This window comes from Mesoplodon bidens, assembly GCF_964165515.1.
Source record: "Mesoplodon bidens genome assembly, chromosome: 1".
NCBI lineage: Eukaryota > Metazoa > Chordata > Mammalia > Artiodactyla > Ziphiidae > Mesoplodon > Mesoplodon bidens.
In genome coordinates this window covers 197,711,586-197,737,178 of record NC_138176.1, presented here as the reverse complement: position 1 = coordinate 197,737,178, position 25,593 = coordinate 197,711,586, and the positions used below count along the sequence as shown (strand labels likewise).

At 38.2% G+C, this 25,593-nt stretch overlaps 1 protein-coding gene across 2 annotated transcripts in view; it reads right to left on the bottom strand.

The window, feature by feature from the left end:
• Positions 1-25,593, bottom strand: part of GLRB (glycine receptor beta) — a 75,446-nt gene that overhangs the window by 36,751 nt on the left and 13,102 nt on the right. For both annotated transcript variants that reach the window (XM_081239948.1, XM_081239949.1), the window contains exons 3-4: positions 8,550-8,656; positions 6,766-6,833 (exon numbers count right to left, since the gene is read on the bottom strand). In XM_081239948.1, coding sequence (XP_081096074.1) covers positions 6,766-6,833; positions 8,550-8,656 — 175 coding nt within the window. The remainder of the gene's footprint in view (positions 1-6,765; positions 6,834-8,549; positions 8,657-25,593) is intronic.

The following is a 25,593-nucleotide window of genomic DNA, read 5'->3' as shown; positions in this document are numbered from 1 at the left end:
TAGAAATGGTTAGTTTCATTAATGATATTTTAATATTAAGAACTGTTCATCTATATTTTGTGTTGTTGTTAGGATACCTCTTCTGGTTACTTGTAATTTTTACCTAATTCTCACATACGTGATGTTTCCTCATTTGATTTCTTTACATTACGATAAAAAAAAATGGCGTTCAAGGAAATAAAGAAAATCAACTGTCATAGCATCTGGCAGCATCATAATTAAAGCTCTGTCAACAGAGCTGTTATAAAGCCTGGTGTGAAAGGGATTTAAATTTAGTCATTAGTGAGGTTAGAAATTTCATGTAAGAACTGCAAGCTAACAAAATGTCAGTAAAAATTCTTAGGTTATGTTTTATCTATTTTTCTCAATATGTCATTTTTAAGAGTTTTTAGTTAAATACTGTTTAATAACACCTTATGAATATTTAATTTTTTCTAGACCTATGTTAACATTCCACTTTTATTAGGGGTGCCTGCTAGGTGATACAATGCAACCACCCTAAACTATAAACTACATGAGTTGCAGTCTGCTGGACTGGATATTTAGCAAGTGCCCAATATATTTCTGTTAAATACAGAAGTGAAGAAATAATTTCTATGACACTTTGACAGGTTAGGATATTTGGCTAGCACCGTTTACACCATTAATTTAATTTTTCTGTACCAGCTGATAATGACAAATTTTGGCAGGAGAAAATAAAACTGGGACATTTCTCATCCTTCCTTCTTGTCTAAGACAGTTGACCCTTGTACAGCGCAGGGTTAGTAGTGCTGACCCGCCATTCAGTCAAAAGTCTGTGTGTAACTTTATTGTGTGCCCTTCTGTATCTATGGATTCAACCAACTTCTGTAGATCGTGTAATACTGTAGTACGTATATAGTACTATAGTGACAAAAATCTGTATAAAGTGGACCCATGCAGTTCAAAAACGTGTTGTTCAAGGGTCAGCTGTACAGTCCTCTTACTTATGATGTCTGATCACCAGTGCTTCTGAATAATATAGCTAGGAGAAATAGGATAGATAGTAACTTAGTAAACTAAGACAAGTTATAAGGAAAGAAATTTAAAGTTACATATAGAAGAAAATATATAAAATAAAATTGTTTTAAGACAACAAAGATAAGTAATTGCCAAGAACTATAATTAAGCTCTTTTAGCTGATCCCAAATATGATTTTCTTCTTGAAAAAGTCATGCAGCACAAAAGCATAGAAAGCTTGGCAGGATCATGAATCGTAGTGCGACAATAATTCAATATAATTACAAAGCGTGTCTACACCAAAGAAAATGGATTGTATAATCAGGTTTTTATTTCCATGAAAGAGTTCTTATGTACTTCTGATGAGGTAAAATGTCTGTGTACAGATTGTTACAATAAACCTAACACCTAATTTTCCCCACAAGTGCAACAGTTCACATTTTCAATTCTAAAAACCAACTGATGTAAGTCAAAGGTAGGAACTGAATGGAAAAATCAACAAATATTTTCAGTATAACCATAGAGCAGATGTCACCTCACCTCTAACAAACCATTCTTCTGTTTTGAAGGTCTTATTTCAGTAGTCACCAGCAGTAGCATATAAACTGATACAATAAGTGACTGCTGTACCAACTTCAAATGAGGATGATTACATTTATTTGATGATTTGGGTAATGCTGCTATTAAATCAGTAAGTATAACTTACAGCATTAATAACGATGTCTTACAGAAATGGAAGGTAGCAGAATGCCAATGAACACACAGACATAAGAAATAGGAACCATAAAGCTAAAAAAAGAGATTATGAAACAAGCTGAAGGAGCATATAACCATGGAGGTTAGAAGGGCTTAAGGAGAATTAATATGGCTGTGACATTGTTTCTTCCACTACACAGTTATAGTTTGTGAACAAATGTGAGACTGATTTTAGTTTAGCGAGTTAGCCTCTGAATTATGTCCATGCCACTCTCTCACTTCATCCCAGATTACCCTTATACACTACCAAATGTAAAACAGATAGCTAGTGGGAAGCAGCCACATAGCACAGGGAGATCAGCTTAGTGCTTTGTGACCATCTAGAGGGGTGGGATAGGGAGGGTGGGAGGGAGACGCAAGAGGGAGGAGATATGGGGATATATGTATATGTATAGCTGATTCACTTTGTTATACAGCAGAAACTAACACACCATTGTAAAGCAATTATACTCCAAGAAAGGTGTTAAAAAAAAATAGCCTCTGAATTAGAAGACAAATAAGCAGGAAGGAATGTTTTCCAAACAAAATTGGCTAAAATGTCCTTACAGCAGTGTTAATGTGCATCACCTTGATGGCTTCTTTGTTTGGTAATGAACTTTATACAATGGAGGAAAGGGCTGCCCTCCTGCTTCAGAAGTTGCCCCACCTCTGTCTGCAGTTCCTCCTGCTACGCCCACCCCAAGCTCTGTGTTCTACATATGTTTTCTAGAGTAAGCAACTGCCAGTTAAAGTAGAAAGATCTGAGCTGCAGAGGAAAGCTCTGGGCAACACTGAAGCTTCCAAATTTTAGGACTTCCTTTATTTCAGCAGATCTTTATAGGTGAATTTTCCAGAGTGCTATTCATAAACAAAAACACAACTGTACAGTGAAGCTACTAACAAACATAAATGCTTCATTTTCTTTAGCATTTTCTTTAGGATGAGATTCTATCCTGATAGTACGTTAATTTGCAAATGCATGACAACCAAACAGTGAACCATTCCTAAGAGTTACTATGCCAGGCAAAATACTGTTGCTTTATTTCTGTAGTTTTTTCACTCTTTTTAGGGTGTAACACATCAAGTACACAACAGATTCCAGCACAAGCCTGTCTGATATCACAACTCACACACTATTCATCATACTGTTTCTATGAACATATATCTTATATTAAGACAAATCTAAGGCTCTCTGCTTTTCCAACCTCTTTTTTTGGAGGCATCTTTTTGTTTGTTTTCTTTTGTTTTTAAGAAATATGCTATCTGGCTATTATCAAAAAGCCAAGAGATCTAACACAACATTGTAAATCAACTATACTTCAATAATTTTTTTTTAAAGACAAGAGATAAATTCTGGTTAGAATGTAGAGAAAGGGGAACAATTGTACACTATTAGTGGGAATGCAAACTGGTACATCTATTATGGAAAACAGTATGGAGAGTCCTTAGGAAATTAAAAATAAAACTACCATATGATCCAGCAATCCCACCTCTGGGCCTATACCCAAAGGAAACAAGATATCTAGAAGCAATGCTTGTATTTCCATGTTCACTGCAGCATTATTTACAATAGCCAAGGCATGGAAACAACCTAAGAGCCCATCAATGGATGAATGAATGAGGAAAATGTGGTATATAAATACATATATAGTGGAATATTATTAACCTTAAAAAAGAAGGAAATACTGTCATTTACAACAATATGGATGAACCTGGAGAGCATTATGCTATGTAAAATAAGCCAGACAGAGAAGGACAATTACTCCATGGTATCACTTATATGTCGAATCTTAAAAAAAAGTTGAATTCATAGAATCAGAGAGTAGGAGAGTGATTGCCAGGAATTTGGGGGTATGGGAAATAGGGAGAGGTTGATAAAATGTATAAACTTTAGGTTGTAAGATGAATAAGGTCTGAGGATCTAATGTGTAACATGGTGACTGTAGTTGATAACACAATTGTGTAATTGACATTTGCTAAGGGAATAGAACTGATATGTTCTCATCAAAAAAAAAAAAAGAGATAAACGTGGATATGCTAATTAACTTGATGGGCAAAATCCTTTCACAATGTAGAGGCATATCAAATCATCACATACACTTTAAATTTCTTACAGTTTCATCTGTCAATTATACCTCAATGAAGCTGAAAAAAATAAATAAGCCCACCCTGAGTGACTGGAAGGAAAAACAAAGAAATAACTGCTCTCCACACATGGACCCTCTTAGTTACCTTGCTGAGTCATCACTATTATATCTGACTGGTGTCTGTAACAAGTAATGAAGAGCAAGCTTGTCTTAGATAACGTTTTTTTCCCTTAGAAGACATCCTAATGTTATCTCTATATCAAGAATAGCTTGTACCTTTCCTAACTATTAAGCAACAAGGTATTAGGGCATCTGTTTTTGGAAAGACTGAGCAAATCTATAAATTATGACAGCCTTAAAATACACATCTATAAAACTCTGTCTTATAGGTATGCATGAAATAAACACTGCAAAAGCAAAAAATACTAATGATAAAATGGAACATTTATGTCTGTTTGATGAGTATGGTTCCAATTCTGAACCTTTAGGCTGTATCTTCACAACACAAAGGGAAAGGCAGGTTATTTCATCAAAAGAAACAGTAAATATAAATAATTTGGTTCCTCTGCATAAAGGTCTCTAAAACTGACAAAAATAACCCTCTACTATTATAACATTATTTGCTCTGTTTTTTTAACCCAATAAATGTTCAACATGAATCTGTTGTTTAAATTTGCTTGCCAACTTTTTTATGGCTACGTGGACACACTTTTTGCTAGGCAAATAGCAGAATGTATTTGTTCATTTATTTAACCAGTATTAGTTAATAATACGACATTATTTATGTGTTCACTAACTGAGGGCCTATTGTCTCCTCACTTTACAGGAAATGAAGAAGTTGAATACGTTTTTCCTGACTTAAGGAGTTAATAGTCTATCAGAGAACAAAAGGAAAAGACACAAAAATAGCTGCATTACAGTCAAGAAGCGATCTGGTTTAACAAACAAACATGATAGAACTGAAAGACCTGGATGGAAAAGGGGGCACAGAGTGAGTGGGAGTAGCTCAGAGAGAAAGAGGTCCTGATTACAGACGAGAGATGGAGGTTCGAGGCAAGTAGCGGAGACAAAGACGCTGCTGAAAATTGGTGGGATCTGGTCCCAGCAACGGGTACTTTGGGCTCGCTACTGTGAAGAGTGGGCAGGAGGACAAGAGAAGATTATGTGAGAAATTATTCAGTACTTTGTTATAATCCTCAAATAACCTGTAAGAAAGTTCTTACTCCTTTTCTGTCCCTTTACCCCACGTGTTTTCAGCTTGATACAATTAAGTAACTACTGATGGGACCTAGAGAAGTGTAGCATCTGATATATGAGAGGCATTCAATGTTCATTAAAGAACAGATACATTAATGGTACTGCCTGAGTTGGGACACATATGTAGCCTTCATGCAAATGAGAAAAAAAAATCCCTGCATTAGTTGTCCTAAAATGCAAGATAGAGTTGGGAATGTTTCTCACAGGCTGAAACACCTCGGTGGTGGTGTTTCGGGATTAGCAAAATGGTGCCCTGAAAGATAAAACAGGGTACAGGGAAGAGTATAGAGACCAAATAGATCCCCTGCAAGTTTCACCTTGAGAAAATGAAATTTCTCACTCTTGTTAAGTGAAGTGCTTAGATAAACTAGTCATATTTTCAAATGATGAGGGCTACCCTTGTCTCCTGAGTGATATACGGTTGTCTGTCCTTTATTTCAGAGCTGTCTTCTAGTGATTAGACATACAGCCATTTAGGTGAACTAAAGTCATTGCAAGTGAATTTTGGACTTGATTTCGAAATCTTAATTTTCCAAAATATCTACACACTCTCTAAAAAAAATCAAGTACTCAGGGCTAAAGACATGGTTCTATAAAAAATAAATAACATTCTCCTCACAATTAATATATTATATTATATTAATGAATATAAAAATAGGTGTCATAATTTAAATGCAATATACAATTGCTTTTGTAACACACTATGCTGCTCCTAGGAATAGAGGAAAACATATTTAAAATCATTCTTTCTCTGGTTTGAGATATTCCCTGAAAAAGTCTACTGTATTCTAACCATTGCTATTAGGCTTTTAATCCAAACCTTATATTATTCCTTAAGAAAAATATAAGTATCTCAAGAAAAAAGATACCAAAAAAAAAAAACTCATTAAGCTTTCTTTCTCCCACCTAAGTATCATTTCAGCATGTGGTTTTTCAAAAAGGGTACGAATCTAATATGTTAAAACATTAATAAGCAAGTGGACTATACCGAATGTCTTCTAAAAGCTGAGGAGTAACTGCATCACACATGGCTCAGGGCATCTACTAATCACCCTCCACAGACATCTTTGTCCCTAACGCCCAACTCACCCTGGATGGCAGCCCCACCTCAAGCCTCCCTTCTCTGTTCCTTTCGCTCTTTTCTGTCCCTTCTTTCTCTTCCTGGCCCTCTCCTTGCCCTTTCTTTGTGTCGCATAATCTTTTCAGGGAGCTCCGCTGCTCTAGTTTAGGAAAATCAAATTTGCTTTTTACAATTCTCTGCTCCACACATCACAAAATTAGCACAAGAGAAAAAACAAAGATTCTTCTCAGGAAATTGGAAGGAAAAAAAAAAAACAACTATGAACACTTAAATACTTTTGAATGCTTCTACACATAAGCGTATTAGGAAAAAAAATGTCGCTCCAGAATATTAATTGCATAAATCCTTTTCCCAGGTGGTATCCAATTAGTCGTTCAGAGTGAGTACTTTAATTCTCTCAGGTCTGTAAGTTTCAATGCAATATAAAGACTAAATTTGAATTGCAAAATTACAAAGCCATTGAAATCACTGATTCAAAAAAACCCTGAAATTTGAATATTTTATACTAGGAGAGAGCTTGCATTTTTTTCCCTGAGAGTTACTCCTTATTCTTCAGTTATAATTTCTTCCACTATCCTCCAGTTAAAATCTTCTCAATTAAAAATATTAAATTGGTTGTAATCTTACCATTGTTGTCTCTTGAATAGATCCAAAACTGTTGATAAAAATGTTGACAACTACATCAACAGGAATGCCTGTCAATAAAAATTAAGGACATATTTAGTAGCTGTAAAAAAACGTGGTCAGGATCTTCATTTTTTACAGTTTATGCATTTGATTTTTCTGTTTTTTCCAATCCGTATGGATGTGAAATTATAAACCTATGGTTTCAGGATACAATGTTCACAGTTGCTATTGACTTATTTTTCTAAATAGGGATCAATACACAAGTAAATAATGAGTTACATTGTACTTTATAGCGTTATTTATTCAGAAATATTTCTCTCTTAAATTGTAGAAATTCTGGGAAAATACATTTACCTTAATTTTTTTTTAAATTGGGCTGATGCATTTACTTTAAGAGATTGTAAATTATTCTTTAAAAACATCATTTTTAAAATATGTTTTTTGCATTTTATAATCATTTTAAATTGTTACATTAAATGGTAATGCAGAATTCAATTACAATTGCCATATTTTTATCTTTAATTCATGAAAATGAAAAGTTAATCAGACATATAACAGAATCATTATTAAGATTTTTGCCTGACCTGCTGGAAAATAATTTTAAAGTTCATGCAGTGAGAACTAAAGTATAATGTTGCCAATTTCTTTCTGTTTCTTTGTTTTTTTCTCATTGTGAACTGCTGCTTGGGCTAACAAAGGGAACATGTGAATTTAGCCTTTTAGCCACATAACCTCTGACTGATGAAAAACAGGTGTTGAATCAATACAGGGTAGACATGTGACAACCCAGAGTACAGTGCTGCTGAAAGTAACTGCAAGTTCTGGTAATGAACAAAAACCCTGTTTTTATAATAGAGTCGTATAACTTCACTTGACTAGAAGCAGCTGCAAACTTTTCTTTCTTTCTTTCCTTCTTACTTTCCTTCTTTCTTTCTTTTTCTTTCCTTCCTTCCTTCCTTCCTTCTTTCTTTCTTTCTTTTTTCCATAAGGGAAAAATAATCAAGCCTTATAATGTTAATCCAATCTACATTAATACCTGTCCTTAACCAGCAACAAAGATGACAGTTTTCCAGATATATGTTCATATAACTTTTCCTAACTCATCAAGAGGAAGCAAGAAAGGAAGACAGAGAGGAAGAAAGAAAGGAAGGAAGGAAGGAAGGGAGGGAGGGAGGCAAGCTGTACCATCTTCCCACAACTTTTAGCTCAAGTACAGTTTTGGTTCTTGAAAGGAATGATAGGAGATAATGTTTTGTCGAAGAAAACATAGTCATTTTATTCCCAAAGTTAACATGCTTTTAAAAACCATATGACCATTTTTTTTCGGCTAAAGAGTAGAGGGATTTTTTTTTTGATTAATGTAAAAACCTAATAAAGATTTAAAAAAATAATTTAAATGTCTATCAGAGTGTTCTCTATCCTCAAATGAGTATATGGCCATTGTCCTACAAAGTAGAACTTTGGTGTCTGAATGAAAGTCAGAGCCTAAATTTTAAATTATTAAGGTTAAGAATACAAAGTACTTAGAAAACCAATCAGATCGGTTACCCTATTAATTCACAACATATCTTTTTTTTTTTAAACTGGGAACTATATAAGCTTATTAGAACTAATGCTTTGCTTTAAACATTTTTGGCATTAAATTGCTCTGACTTAAGCACATTACATGACAGATGTCAATTTAAAATATACTGTTTTGAATAAAACAAATAAATGATTTTATACAGCTAAAATTAGTTTTTAAACTGCAAAGAATGGAGATATTGGGGTGGAGGGGGACCAACCTTTGAAATTTGGTCTTATCCTGGGATCATAACTGACCAATAGCCTATTCAAGATATTGCTAGTGGAGTTGGCCGGTTCTCGGGCAAGGTCCTCGGCTGACTGCTGCCTATATGAGAAAAAGCAAAACAAAGCCCTGGTAAGTATTTAGAATAGCAAGCAACAGGAATGTGTGATGTTCATTGGAGAAAAGACTCCACTTTTTGAGATAAATTTGTAGCATGGCTTTTCCAAATAGAGGTGAAAAGTAGTAGACTTATCAGAATCGCAAAAAGTATTTGTCATAAAAATAAAAACAACCACAAAAGTATTTTAGCATTTAATTTTACCAAATGCATGAAACACTGCCTTAAATACTTCATGTTACTTTCTTTAAATAAAATTAAGTCGACCTCTCACTTGTCCTGAAGCAACATGCAATCAAAATCTAGACAAGCACAAAAGAATGGCAGACAAGGAAACAAGAGCAAAAAATAGTTTTTGAATAATATATATAATATTAACCTTCCACCTAAGCAAAGGAGTATGTGAATACAACAGGATGATATGGCCAGAGAGGGTCCAAGAATTCATAAAACAATCATGCTGACCCATAAAATGATATTGTCCAAGAAACACACAAGGAATGCTCTCCATGGAGTAAAATACATCAGGGATTGGTAAAATCAGTTCCTCAAATATCAGACCAATTAAATAGGGAAAATATAGAGCTCTGAGATACAGCTGCCTTTTTCTTTTATATGTACATATTTGCTGTCAACTATCAAAAAGAGAAAAACTGCCATTTTTTCTATTTTATTCAACTTTGAACAATGAATCTTGACTAAATTGGTAGTTGTTTGGGAGCATATAAACACTTCCTTGGAAGCCAATGGAAACTGTTGTTCTTTACTGTTTGTTTGGATTCATTTACCACCAGTAAAGTCTTATCATATAATCATTTTCCCAGTCCAAAAATAATATCCATGAAAATCACAGGGAAGATTAAAACTACACTTGTTGCATCCAGCATTGTCTATTCTGTACTGATATGGTAAAAGTGTCAATTTCATAAATGACATTATAGGAAGCAAAAAATGTCATGTGCTTGGCTTTGTTTTAAAATCCCAGCTCTGACCTATCAGGTAACTCTTTTCTGTGTTAATTATCATAGAATGTGCTGATAAGATACAACCACTACAGGTGAAATATGACATATTGAGAAGCGTATGAAAAAATCTAAAACTACTATGAGTTGATACAGACAACATTTTCAAGTAGCTCTCAGAAAGAATCCAAAACATTGGAGAAAAAAATGAAAACCAATTAGTTAAACCTCCCAAAGGTGCAGGAGATTAAGTAGATTTGTTTCCCACGACCATATCGGCTCCCATATCCTAGCTGCAGGATTTGGGGACCAGTAATGAGATTTATCCATTTCATTCTCCAGGATTTGGGGACCAGTAATGAGATTTTCCCATTCATTCATTTTCCATTTCATTCTCAAGAGAATGAGGTTATGTGGAAAAATTAGATATTAAGATGTAAATTAGTGTCCAAACCCATCTATAAGTTTTCTCATTCAAGGGAAGAAAACGGAATTGATGGATTACAAACTACACTTGAATTGGATCAATCAAGGACTGCTATTATTATGTCTCGATATAAAATCCTTCACAAGTACATTTCTTCTAAGCAATAGAATGAACCAGACAACACAGACAATTAAAATTTTTTTTTTCTTTTTTGGCCACACCACAGGGCATGCAGGATCTTAATTCTCCAACCAGGGATGGAACCTGGGCCCTCTGCTGTGGAAGTGTAGACTCCTAACCAGTGGCCGCCAGGGAAGTTCCACGATAATTTTTGTGGTAGAGACATCTCCAGCCTGATTTTTTCTCCAGCTGTGAAGAGAGGCATAATTTGCCACCCCATAATATTTCTTCAGCATAAAAGTTATTTTGAGCTAAAGGCACTTGAAAAACAGCAGGTGCAGGGAGAGGATTTCTCTAAATTCTTCTTATCTGCCTGAAGAGAGATCCTCCAGAAGGAAATCACTTGTCTTAGGTCCCCAAAATTAATAAATGTGTATGCCTTTTATCCTGTTAGCATGACTGCTGTCAGACTATTTCATAGACCCAGCTATTGAGGATAGAGAGAGGAAAAAAAAAAAAAAAAACCAACAAACCTTTCCTCCCCTACATCTGTAAGCTGTGTCACCCAAACTCATTGGCTAGCCTAACTCACTACCAGATTTTATCCTTCCTACAGAATCAGTCAGCCCCCATTCATGGAATATCATAACTCCTCCGCATTGTATGAATCCAAAGACAACCTATCCTTTAATACTGCCCTTCTAAAATCCTGCCCCAATCATCCTGGCTTACTGTAAGAAACACAAACTGATAAATTTACTGTTTGGCAATTATTTTGTAGCTTTTTTTTCATATCTGTGTGTATATTACCAACCAGATGGAATGTACCGAGTGATTCCTGAGGGAATCGTGGCTTCTATGGTTTTGTAATTCCCTACACTTGTACAGCATTGAATACATGTTGCCCCAGGCAATCTCCCACGTGCCTGCTCTTCTAGGTTGGTTTCATCCTCAGGATGCCCGTGGGAGCTATAGTGGTAGCAGCTTCACTCAACATTTCCAGATGAAGAGCATTTGCTCCTGAGATGTCTTCTTAAGAAAAAGGACTCATTTCCCTCAGAAGCTTTCCAGCATTAGCCATTCCTGAACCAACTGTTAGCAAAGAGGAAGAAGCCATCATGATTGTCTCAGATCAATAATCTGATAGAGAACAGGTACTGGATAATCAACCACCATGTCCATTACATGATTGCACTTCATCATCACAAAGACTCACTTGGTTACAGAGGAGAGACATGAACCACACAGAGAATGGTTTTTCAGCAGAGAAAGAGAAAAACCAGATGGGTAGAGAGTCAGCAGTAGGTGATTAAATGGAGCCATAGGGTACATGGTATATGGAAACCAGGTCACAGCAAGGTTCAGAGATTTTCTAAAGTGGTAGAGTCAAGAGTGAAACCTGGTAACCCCCATTCCTAGTCGTCATTTCAAAAGCCTGCCATAATGGAAGTGAAATATTATTTATCTTCTTATTACCACCCATCCATGCATTGCTTTAGGTGATAAGATAGATAGGTAGATAGATATTACATTAGTCTTACCAATTTTTAAAATCACTAGTCCTGGAAAATCTGAAGTTGCCATTTCTACAACTTGCCAGGGTCACTCTTCCCTCTAGCCATCTCCAAATGCTTAGATTTCTCTCTACAATTAAATTTAAAAACTTATTTGCCAGTAACAGCAAAAGTGCAGTGTTGGTTGACAAAAATCTCTTGAAATTAAAACAAAGGAGTATATCAAATATGTTATAGCTCTTTTTCTTTATTCTAATTTGTGTCAATACATACTTTCATGTCTGTGCTGCAGGTAACCTGATATGAGTCTTTAATCAACACTTCACCTTTCTTTATATTAGAAATTCAAAGACATTTTAAATTTTAAGTGAAATCTTACATAATTTGTATTCACATGGATGAATTCAGGGATTTTTTCCTACCTAAATAAAAAGATAGAAATCATTCTTTTTCAGCTTGGTCAATCCTAAAATAACATTAAAGTCATCTCCACACATTAAAATATATTTGAAAAGCCTAGATAGCTACATTGCTTTCTTCAAGAGACCTGAAACAATTTGCATATAGCACATTTTCCTGTGTTTGCACTTTACTATACATAACCTTATAATTTGGAAAGTGGCTAGTACTTATACAAAATAACTAGGAATAAGAAGAGTTAAATTATTTTAATTAGGTTCCATGCTCAATGTCTATTTCATTATTAGAGATTTCACATTCTGAATCTCAGTCCCATATTTTATCCATCTGATGAGGCCATTGTGTTTTCTTTCAATAAATCTATCAACGACTATGATATTATTACACAACAGGATTGATTTCATGGAAATATGATATTAATTTAAGACAATAACTGAGTCCACTCAGGCAAAGTCATCAAATGACTAGAGAAAATAATGTATTTTATATCAAAAGCCTTTTTACACCCTGCCCTCTTTTGTTCACTCACCTAAACTTGAACTGATGTCATGACTAATATGCTAAGGAATGGACCAGGCTGTATAGCTGGATGATGTAATGTTTTCCAGCACTAAAGGAAAAATCCAGAAATGTCTTTCCAAAGAGGGAAGCTCAGTTTTCCATTAACTGCAGAATGTACTTATTTTCCATGACCCTTTAGCGACCACACAGCACTGCTGCATTTCAAAGCTGGTGTGCGCGAGCATATTGGCTTCACATCCTCCCTTAAACCAGGAATCTGAGTCAAAGGACCGTTTTGTTTTTCCAGTTATAAATTCAGCAACCAAGGTCACAGGTCTTCTCAGACCTGAGTGTGGCAGGGCACTAGCCAGGTCATCTCAAGGAGGGCTCTGCAGAGCTTTCGGCTGGATGTGAACTAAAGCAAGCACCGGGGAGGAAGGAAAGAGCAAGGCGTGCAAGATGTGTACGTTGTATTATTTCTCCTCTTTACTCTAGGGCAGTGATTATTTACCTCGTTTTTAGCATTACAGACAACGCTGAGAATATGATGAAAGGTATGTTCTTCCCTTAGAAAATGGCCGCAAAGTTTGCAATGCTGAGGGTTCCCGGATGTGCCCCACAGGTTAAAAAACCCTCCTTCGTGGAAACAAATGCTGTTATCCTCACCTAAAGTGAGATAAGGAAAGTTTTTTTTTTTTTTTTTAAAGCTGATGGGACTTTGTCAAAAAGACACAGGAGCAAACTGAAAGAGCTCCCTACGGCCAAATCTAGGATGACTTGAGCAATGAAATAAAATTGTACTGGCTTATAATCCAAAGTATAAAATAAAAATGCATGACTCCATAAAGATGTAAATAAAGTGGTTGATTGAGTAAATAACTAAATGGTAGAGCACAGACAAATCTACCATGCAGAATTCCAAATAACTGGCATAGATCCTCTGCTCTCAAATTGCTGGAGCATCACACCCCCCAGCTTGGTGTGAGCTGTGCACAGCGACACCTTTCCAAAGAGCATGGGATGGAAAGGGGGAAAAACAGGAAGTTCTCAGGGGGAGAAACCTGACAAATGCGACCTCACCCAGGTGATTAACCTAAACCTCTTAACCAGGTGATAAGTCATGTTGATTCTGTGTACCTTTAATATAATGTGATGGGACTGTCATTTCTAAACGAGTGTTCTTCCTCCCCAAAGCACATCACTTCAATCTAGTCCTGACAAAAACATCAGACAAATCCCAGTGGAGGGACATTCTACACACTACCTGACCAGGATTCCTCAAAGATTCCATGGCCACAAAAAACAAAGTCCCAGAAACTGTCATAGCCAAAAGGAGCCTAAGGAGGTGTGAGGACTAGATGCAATTTGTATCCTGACTGGGGTCCTAGAGCAGAAAAAGGACATTAGGTAAACACTAAGCAATCTAAATATAGACTATAGTTAATAACAATATACCACTGGTGGTTCTTTTTTTAAACATCTTTATTGGAGTATAATTGCTTTACAATGGTGTGTTAGTTTCTGCTTTATAATAAGGTGCATCAGCTATACTTATACATATGTCCCCATATCCCCTCCCTCTTGCGTCTCCCTCCAACCCTCCCTATTCCACCCCTCTAGGTGGTCACAAAGCACCAAGCTGATCTCCCTGTGCTATGTGGCTGCTTCCCACTAGCTATCTATTTTACGTTTGGTAGTGTATATATGTCCATGCCACTCTCTCACTTCGTCCCAGCTTACACTTCCCCCTCCCCATGTCCTCAAGTCCATTCTCTACGTCTGCATCTTTATTCCTGTCCTGCCCCTAGGTTCTTCAGAACCTTTTTTTTTTTTTTTAGATTCCATATATATGTGTTAGCATACGGTATTTGTTTTTCTCTTTCTGACTTACTTCACTCTGTATGACAGACTCTAGGTCCATCCACCTCACTACAAACAACTCAATTTTGTTTCTTTTTATGGCTGAATCTTGAGTTGTAAAAAATGTGCTAAACTAATGTAAGATGTTAATAATAGGGGAAACTAGATGCAGGATATTGGGAACTCCATATTATTTTGACAATTTTTCTATAAATTTAAAACTGTTCTAATTTTTTAAAATTAATTAATTTATTTTTTGCTGTGTTGGGTCTTCGTTGCTGTGCGCGGGCTTTCTCTAGTTGCGGCGAGCTGGGGCTACTCTTCTCTGTGGTGCACGGGCTTCTCATTGTGGTGGCTTCTCTTGTTGTGGAGCATGGGCTCTAGGTGTGTGGGCTCAGTAGCTGTGGCTCACGGGCTCTAGAGCGCAGGCTCAGTAGTTGTGGCGCACGGGATTAGTTGCTCCATGGCATGTGGAATCTTTCTGGACCAGGAATCAAACCCATGTCCCCTGCATTGACAGGTGGATTCTTAACCACTGTGCCATCAGGGAAGTCCCTATTCTAATTGTTTTAAAATTTTCATTTGAGGAACAAAAAAGAAGAGGGGAGAAAAATAATAATAATAATAAACACCTCACCAAAGGTGAGCAAGATGGCAAATAACATATGAAAAGATGCTCCACATCATGTATTACCAAGGAACTGCAAATTAAAACAACAGTGAGGTACCACTACACACTGATTAGAGTGGCCAAAATCCAGAACACTGACAACACCAAATGCTGAAAGGATGTGGAGCAACAGACGCTCGTATTCATTGCTGGTGAGAAAGCAAAATGGTGCAGCCACTTTGGAAGACATTTTGGTGGGTTTTTATAAAATGAAACATACTCGTACTATATGATCCAGTAATAGCACTCTTTGGTATATACCCAAAGGTGATGAAAACTTATGTCCACACAAAAACCCGCACACAAGGCTTACAGCAGCTTTATTCATAACTGCCGAAACTGGAAGCTACCAACACGTCCTTCAGTAGGTGAATGGATAAATAAACTGGGGAGCATCCAGACAGTGGAACGTTATTCAGTACTAAAAAGAAATGAACTGTCATGTCATGAAAATAAAAGGAGGAAACTGAAATGCATATTTCTAAGAAGCCAATCTGAAAAGGCTGTATAGTTCCAACTATATAACTTTCTGGAAAAGGCAAAACTAGAGACAGTACAAACACCAGCAGTTGCCCAGGGGTTGGAAGTTTGGAGGAGACATGAGTGGGCAAAGCACAGAGGATTTTTAGGGCAGTGAAAATACTCAGTATGACACAATAATGATGGATACATGTCATTGTGCATTTGCCCAAATCCACAAAATGCTCACCACCAAGAGTGAATCCTCATGGAAACTACAGACCTTGAGTGATCACGATGTAGATTCACCAACGGTAACAAATGTACCATCTGGTGGGGATGTTGATAATGAGGGAGACTAGGCCATTGTAGGGGCAGAGGGTACATGGGAAATCTCTGTACCATACTCTCTATTGTGCTGTGAACCTAAAAATTCTCTGAAAAAGTAAAGTTAAGAGAAAGAACAAGAAAGAAGCTAAAAGATTCAAGAGAGGCAATCACACTTTCTTCTTCCCAAATCCACAGCCATAACTGGAGGTAAACTCTCTATACAGTCAGGTAAAACTGACATTTTGATCATACGTGAAGGCTGGGGCTTATGAAAAACCACTGCTACAAGTCTGTACATATCCCCTTACTAAGAGGTTAGTTCCCACTTTTATCTACATGGAAGAATTTTTAACTAGACAATCAGATAGACATACAAAGACAGAAAAACACTTCCTAGATTCAGGTAATAAATTAGGTCAGTAGTTATTTAAGAATCCAGATAATTGTGGGGTTATTGTAGAGTACTTTTATTTGTTTTGTATTCGCCTTACTATAGTATAATTTATTATCACCTCTCTTAACAGCTTCAGTATTTATTTTCCATTCGGTTTTCCCAAAATGTGAACGGAAGGTTTATGAATACAGTGAGTGATACCGTTGACTGACTAGTTGACTTTAATTAGTTTTATATTATTTGAAAAGAATGTGTTTATGAGTGTATGTGTATATGTGCAGCAAAGTCTGTTGTGTTATAATTGTCCAAGAATTATAATTACAAACAGTGTTCCTCAACAACTGTTTTATTTATCACTCCAGTTGGGCTTAAGGAACTGTTAAATCCCATGGAAACATTTGACAAACTTGTCTGTCTTCAATTACACAATTACATTACTCATGGCTTATAGAAAAAAAATATATTTTTCATGAAGTAGAAACATCTATTTAGAGATGCTATATATTGGACACTAGCAATTTCCAAAACTCATCAAAGTCTGTGGTCCTTTTGATACAAGCCTCATGGCACAAGGAATTAAACTTAAACCTCAACCCAAACAAAATGTTTACTGGGCAATTATTTTCCATACTACACAGAAATGGTATTCCATGCAGCCCAGCAAATCAGAATCCATAGTATTGCAATCATACCTCTGACTCTGAGACAAATTACAACTGGAACAGGACTGAGGACTTATCTTCCGTCAGTTTTCCACATGTGGCATAAGTGTAAAATACTTCCCTTCTGGCCTAGGAGACATGGTAATAAGATAAGCTCCACAGCCACATAATAAAGTTAAGTACGGGTATCACTGAAGACACTCTTACCTTAAGAGTGGACACTGTTCTAGTGCCAGACAGACTGTGAGATTGCCACGTGACACTGGCAAATCACTTACCCTCTCTGAGCCTCCGTGTACTCACCTTTAAATGAAGGTCTAAATGAGGTGAACTCTCAGATCCGTGCAGGTGACAAACCAGATCCCCCTGTGATGGATCCTGGGGTGCTGCTTCCCCCCAGATCTCCCAGCACAACTGAGGCTGCCAGAAATGTGGCTGCTTAAGGCTCTGAGCTCAGTCTCTTTGGAAACAGCCTTCAGCTGAAGGCAACCCATGTCTGAAGACTCTCTGTGAGGACACCAAGCCCCAAGTCCCTCTCTACTAACTGAGGCCACTCTAAAGGACATCCCAGCCTCAAGCTCCTGGGGCATCAACTGAAGCCTCAGTTGCAACTTCCTTGTTCCTGTGTTTGAATCTGCCTTTCTCAGCCCCAAGAGGTCTTGTTCCCAAAACAATATCATTCTGCAGGTCAATCTCCATCTCAGAGTCTGTCCCTGAGAAAACTCAACTTAGGACATTAAACAATAAGATCCCTTAAAGAACAACAAAAGCTTCACCAGTCACGCAACGACAATATGCTGTATTTCTCTTCTACTTCAGTCATATAAGGTTTCATTTAAGAAAACTCTTGGCATTCACAACACGCCATGCACAGTGCATGTGCTAGTTAGGTATTCAAGAGTCAAACACACATATGGATGATTCTGACATAAAGGTGGTATTTAAAGCTGCAGGTTCTGATGAATGTGTCCAGTGATTCTCGGCTTCAATTGTGCACTGAGCCCCCTGGAGGAGCTCTGCAAACTACAGATGCGAAGTCGTACGCCCCACCTCCAGATTGAATTAGTGCGGGATGAGACCCAGGCATCAGGACTTAAAACCTCCTTGGATGATTTTAATAATTAGACAAATCACTAGTTAGAAAAAAAAAAGTTTACAGTGACAAAAGGACATGGAATTGAAACACCAGGAGCCCCAACATTTAATGAGCAGATGTAGGAAGATAAGCCGACAATTAAGGCAAAGGGTAAGCTGCCCAAGAAGAAGGAGGTGTGGGCAAAGAACGTTGCCTCCATATCAGTAAACAAAGGATGCTGCAGCCATCAAGCCATCACATGACAGCCGCCCCTCGTGATGCCCCCTGAGGGGACTCAGGATGAGAAAGCACAGGACGCTGGCCCCCGGCAGCGGCAGCTGAGGTGCACGTCAAAGGAAGGGTTTCAGGGAGCCCAGACTCTTGCATCTTCCCATACATAGAAAAGTGCTAAATTCATTAACTTGAGATGTCTGGCTTTCCTTAATTAATGGTAATCTTTTGATGTTCCGATTACTTGGTGTTTGTTGCAAAAACTCCTCCGTGTCCTGGCTCTCCCCTTACCTCTTTGGAACAGTCCCTCCAAGCTATTCTGAGAGGCTGCATCCTGGGCTTAAGTCCTCAGTTTTGTCTGCCAAATAAAGCGTAATTCTCAACTTTTAGGTTGTGCATTTTTTTCTGTCAACAGAGAAAACCCACAAGTGTGGTGTCAACAGAACTCCAGGAAAAAAAAATATTTGATGGAAGGGTTGGTTCACAGGACCAAAGCTGCTGAGAGGTTAATAAGTTGGTTCACAAGACCAAAGCTGCTGAGAGGAATAATAAGACTCTTCACAGGATTGAACAAAAGGGAGAGCTGCTTTCCAGCTGAGGGAGAGACAGAAGCCACACTGGATGGAATGATAAGATGTAGGGCGGGAGATGGAATGAAGAAGTTGATTGGAGGGACTTCAGGACATGGAAGAGGAAATCCTGGACTCTCCTCTCACCGTGGATACATCATCTCAACAGCAAGACACGGATCCATCCCCTCTGTGAGAAATCCAGAAACTAACTGACAGGCTTCTCCACCCAACCAGTCTCAATGACCCCAGTAGGAAAAGGGGAGACACTGTATCCCCACAATCCCCATCCCCCAGGCACCGCCCACCACAACACAAACCAGAGAGAACAGGGAAAGAGTGGAACCAGCATCCCAGCTCACTGGGGTGCCACCCCAGGGATGGGCTTCTAGCTCACCTGCGTCCAGACAGTGATGGGGCCTGTGGATACCAGTCCCGTGGGGACCACAGAGATCCAAGCCGGGGCTGGAACCAGGGGCACTGGCCATGGCTCCTCCCGCCACCTTAGTGCACAGTGTTGAGCTCTAAACCCCAGCACCGGGGTCTTCCCTGGTGGCGCAGTGGTTGAGAATCCGCCTGCCAATTCAAGGGACACGGGTTCGAGCCCTGGTCCAGGAAGATCCCACATGCTGCGGAGCAACTAAGCCCATGCACCACAACTGCTGAGCCTGTGCTCTAGAGCCTGAAAGCCACAACTACTGAGCCCACATGCCACAACTACTGAAGCCCATGCACCTAGAGCCCATGCTCTGCAACAAGAGAAGCCACCGCAGTGAGAAGCCCACACACCCCAACAAAGAGTAGCCCTCACTCGCCGCAACTAGAGAAAGCCCACATGCAGCAACAAAGACCCAACACAGCCAATAAGAAATACATAAAAATAAATAAATTTATTAAAACAATAAAAAATAAAACTCTATCCCAGCTCATTCCCACATCTGCAGCCCAGGGTCCCTGCCACACTCTGCACAATAGACACTGTGTGGAAACAACCTAATGTCTATTGACAGATGAATGGATTTTTAAAAGCAGTCCATGCATACACACAATGGAATATTACTCGGCCCTAAAAAAGGAAATCCTGCCATATGCAACAACACAGATGGGCCTGGAGGACAGGATGCTAAGTGAGGTAAGCCAGTTTCAGAAGCACAAATACTGCAGGATTCCACTTATATGAGGAACCTAAAATAGTCACACTGATAGAGACAAAGGAAAAAATGGAGGTTGGTGAGAGTGAGGAGGCAACTGGAGTTGGTCATCAACAGGTGTAAAATTTCACTTAAGTAAGATGAGTAAGTTCTGGAAATCTACTGTACAACGTTGTACCTAAAGTCAACCACACTGTATTGGACACAAAATCTGTGAAAAGGAGTAGATCTCATGCTAAGTGTTCTCGCCACAATAAAAATATTTTAAATTAACAAAAAACAACAACAATATCCAGTGACAACTCGCCCCCAAAGAAAATCCACACTGTATTTATACATAACAAAATATTGTGACTGAGTTATTACTCAATTTAAGATAGAAAAAAATCAGTCACATTACTAGTTTGCTTTTGTTTTTTTTTTAAACCAAATGGCTGATTATTTGAACTATTTCCCTAGGTAATATTTGAAAACCAAGTTTAACGTCCTGGTTTTCTTCTAAGGAAAATCTGGCCCATGAAGAGATAAAAAAGTGAATACTAGCAGGACAAAATATCACTGGGTGTAGTTCCTAAATACTTGGACTTCAAAAGTTAATAAAATAAAGCTACTCTTTGTTACCACCCCCAAAAGAAGAGTTGGACTATACTGACTCCAGAAAAGGAGAAAAACTGACTAGAAACAAGTGTGGGTTTCAGAAACTTGTGGGAATTTTTCTTTACATTAGTCTGTGTTGTAAAATCTGAGTATGTGATAAAAGATGCAGTTGAGTGGAAAAACTTGGAAATATTAATTCCCATTTCAGATTCCCTCCCCCCCCAAAAAAAAACCCAGAGTCAATGAAATCTAAGTCATGGGAGACATAATTAGTCCTGGATGGAGGTGGGGAGTGCCTTCTCTGAAAGGGGAAAGGTGGGGAATACAGGCAGGATCATATGCCTGGTGGGAAAACAGTCAGACAGATGTCCTGTCCTCCTTGAAAGTTTCACTCTAACAATCCAAAACACTCACAGAAAAATTCTCTAGTTTACCTGCCAAGAATTAAGCTATCACAGAGCACCCAGAAGATAAAAAATGAAATATACTGAATTGCATTTTAAAACAATTCCGAACCTTAAAGGTAACCAAAAAAAAATACATCAATGTGACTGATTTTGAAACTTACGTTTTAAAGGTATTATGATACAGTATCCAATACTGTTGCCAAATGATTCACTAATCATGACTAATATCAATTACGGCCTATCCTTGTCTATATTTGTTAACACCTTTGGGGGGAAATGTTCTGTGAGTGTAAATTTTTCAAGAGTTGAATCTATTTCTCCCTCACAGAACCCATACTTAAATAGAACTACCATTCTTCATATTCTGCACAGGTAGCATTCAACACATATTGAGTTAGCCACCTGCAGCCAGGCACCTTCCTCAGCCTCGGAAAAGTGCGCACAAAACAACATGCAAAAACACCTGCCCTCCTGGAGTTCAACCCTGGACTCGTGGAGTGATTGCCACCGGACAGGAATCCAAAAGCCCCCAGTTCCCAGTCCTGAAAGAGCACTGTTCAGTGCTAAGGTTTGCATCTGATGCAGTTTCAAATACCTATGATCCAGCCACATTTAGGAAAAGGTGGTTATCACAACTTGATGACAAATATCTCCATTCCCAGTTCATTTGCTTTGCCTATTTTCCTACATACGTTGCTCTGTTTACCTTTTTATTTCACGTTCGTCTAAAAATTAGAAACAAAATAGAGTCCATATCATGTTAGGGACCATCCCAAGCTTTTGTATCTACTTGTGTGAAGATGGATATGCTGATTCTAAACTTCACAGGGAAATGCTATGAGCCCAGGACGGCCAAGGTGACACAGAAGGAGAACCAAGCAGGAGATGTGAGGCTTTCCACTCCCTTGATGGGGGGTGTGTCACTGCACAAGGTGAGCAGTCCTGGACCAGAGGGACAGAAAAGAGAAGTGATAACAGACCTACAGTAAATGTTCACTTTCCAGTTAGCAAAGTAAGGACAGCCTTTTGCATAAATGTGCTGACACCACTGGATGTGCCTGTCTCATCATACACAAACAATGAGCTGAAGTGGGCTACAGAGCTAAATGTGAAACATGAAACAGTGACAGCCTCTAGGAAAATAACCAAAACAGACTACTTCATGACCTGCATCAGAGAAAGATTTCTTAAATAAAACACAAAAGCATTAATAAAAATTAATAAATCAGACGTCATTAAAAATAAGCACTTTAAATTAGGAGTTTGGAATTAACAGATACACACTACTGTATGCAAAACAGATAACCAACAAGGACCTACTGTATAGCAAAGGGAACTCTACTCAGTACTCTGTAATGATCTATATGGAAAAAGAATCTAACAGTGGATACATGTACATGTATAACTGAATCACTCTGGTGTACCCCTGAAAGTAATGCAACATTGTAAATCAACTATACTTCAAAAGAAAAGAATAAGCACTTCAGTTCATCAAGAGACACTGTTAAGACATGAAAATTTATAACAAAGATGGGAGAACTGACTGTAGTACAGTCATCCAGCCATATCTGCAACCAGGATTCAACCAACCTCAGCTGGAAAACCTGTGAGGAGAAAAAATTTCCAGAAAGTTCCAAAAAGCCAAACTTGAGTGTGCAGTGTGCTGGCAACTATTTACATAGCGTTTACATGGCATGAGGCACTGCAAGCACCCTAGAGATGATTCTTTGCACTGTACATCGTTGTTATATATACTTTTCCTGTATGGTTTATGATGATTTTGAGATTGTCACCATATCATTCTGAGCCTTCCTAAACCATATATTAAAGGCAAGATCCCCTTCTCATCTAAAAAAAAAGAAATATGTAGCCCTTGACATGAGAGGCACCATTAGTGAGAGCATCCTGGCTCTGAAAGCCATGCCGCCTGGGTCTGAATCCTGCTTTACTAGCGGTGTGGCCCTGGACACCTAACCCCTGTGTCTCAATTAGCTGTCTTGTAAACCGTGCTGATAATCCTGGAAAATCACTCTTTTTCATAAAAGGCATGTTTTCAGAATCAAATTAGGTGATTTAAGTAAGAGCTTACAACACACCTAATACTTGGTGTTATACATCAATCAGTGCACGGTACCCTATCTTGAGTCATCGGCAAAGGAACAGAAACTGGTTACAATTAAGAAGACCCTTAGGGCTTCCCAGGGCTTCCCTGGTGGCGCAGTGGGTAAGAATCCATCTGCCAATGCAGGGGACACGGGTTCGAGCCCTGGTCCGGGAAGATCCCACGTGCCCTGGAGCAACTAAGCCTGTGAGCTACAGCTACTGAGCCTGCTCTCTAGAGCCCGCGAGCCACAACTACTGAGCCTGCGTGCCACAACTACTGAAGCCCACGCGCCTAGAGCCGGAGCTCCGCAACAAGAGAAGCCACCGCAGTGAGAAGCCCGTGCACCGCAACAAAGAGTAGCCCCCCTCGCCGCAACTAGAGAAAGCCCGCACGCAGCAACAAAGACCCAATGCAGTCAAACATAAATACATAAAAATAAATAAAGTAAAAAAAAAAAAAGAAGACCCCTAGTCAGAAAAAAGCTGATCCAAACCTGTTGAAGTTTTCAGTATGTGATTTGATTCACAAACATGTAGAATATCCTGATTTCTTACACATACACATAACGTAAATTCATGTATCTTCTTTTCCAAATCAACACTCTAATCCTACCGCTCCCTCGAAATTTATAGCACCGAGCTAGTAAAAGGGAGCGTTTTCCTTGCTACTACAAACAAAATTCAAAAACAAGATATTCAGGTTTTCCCTGGTGGCGCAGTGGTTGAGAGTCTGCCTGCCGATGCATGGGACACGGGTTCGTGCCCCGGTCTGGGCAGATCCCACATGCCGTGGAGCAGCTGGGCCCGTGAGCCATGGCCACTGAGCCTGTGCGTCTGGAGCCTGTGCTCCGCAACGGGAGAGGCCACAACAGTGAGAGGCCCGTGTACCGCAAAAAAAAAAAAAAGATCAAATAAATAGATAAATATATAAATAAAAGATGTTAAAGATGGTGTTCCCATGTAATGTTCTTAAAGAAGCAGTAAAAATATTAAATTCATTAAATTTTGCAATTTAAATCCATATTATTTTAATATTCTGCATGAAAAAAATGGGAAGTATCCAGACAGCACTTCTGCTGCACAGAAAACTGAACTACGATAATTGTTCCAAAGAACAGCACTTGGATGACTGTTTGACTTGCTAGTGAACAAGAGACTTTTCATGCAACACTGTTTTCATGGAAGACCATGGAAAACCTATGGTGATTCAGACTTGGATATTTGGCAAAAAAGTTTTCACAAGTGAAAGAAGAAAGCCTATAAGTTCAAGAAAAACTAATGAGAGTATTTGCTGCCAGTAATAAAATATGAGTTTTCAAACGACTGGAATTTTAGAAAACTTAATATTCACCACCATGAACTTGACAATTTCCTGATACTAACAGACTTTCCAGTGAGATCGAAAGCAATAGTAAATGGATGTGATTATTTGATACTGTATAATGAAACCTGTCAACATTTGGAAGATCTGCAAAACCCAGCAAACCAATATTTTCCAAATGATCAATGCATGTTATAAATTCATGTTTGGGCAAAAAAAAAAAAAAGCCATTCAAAATGAAAGACCAGCAAATTTTATTACAACAGAGATCAAAATGTTCACTTATCTGATTTCAGATTTTACATCACAACTAACTTTTAAGGAACTATCACTTGTCAAATTTTGGCACGGCATTAAAAAGGAATATTCATAATTACGGAAAGGCTATTGAAATACTCTTCCCTTTTTCAATTATGTCAGCATGAGGTCATATTTTCTTCACCTACTTCAACCAAAACAATATATCACAACAAACGGAATCCAGAAGCAGATATGAGAATTCAGGTGTCTTCCATTATGCCAGCCACTGAACAGATAGGAACATTGTAAGACAATGCCACTTTTCTCACTATTTTTTTATTTTCGAAAATATAGTTAATTTTCATAAAAATAAGTTATTCATGTTAATCTGCAATGAGTATATTTTAGGTAATTTAATAAATATTTTTTTAAATTTCTGTTTCAATTTATAACAAGGCAACATCAATAGATAACTCCCACATAAACTAAAGCTCACTGTGTCCTTAAAGATGCTTCAGATTGTAAAGGGGTCCTGAGACCAAAGTTTGAGAGCCACTGTTATAGAGGATGAACTACAGAGGGCAGGATGGAATTCAGGAGTCTGGGGTAGTCCCTGCAACAACAGATTCAAGGTGAAGTGATTAGAACCCAACAAGGACCACACCCATTGAGATGCGGAGAAGTAGCCAGATGCAAGTGTCCTTTCTGAGCAAGAATCAACAGAATGAGTAACTGATGAGATGATGCAGGCGAGTGTCCAGGACAGAATGGAAGATGTTTCAGCCGTTTCTCATGAAAGGCTGGGTGCGGAGCTGAGGAAGGCTGATGGCAGAGCTGGTCTGATATATTAACTTTGAGGTCCAGTAGGAAGTTACAAATAATGACCTGGAACTCACAAGAGTAGTTAC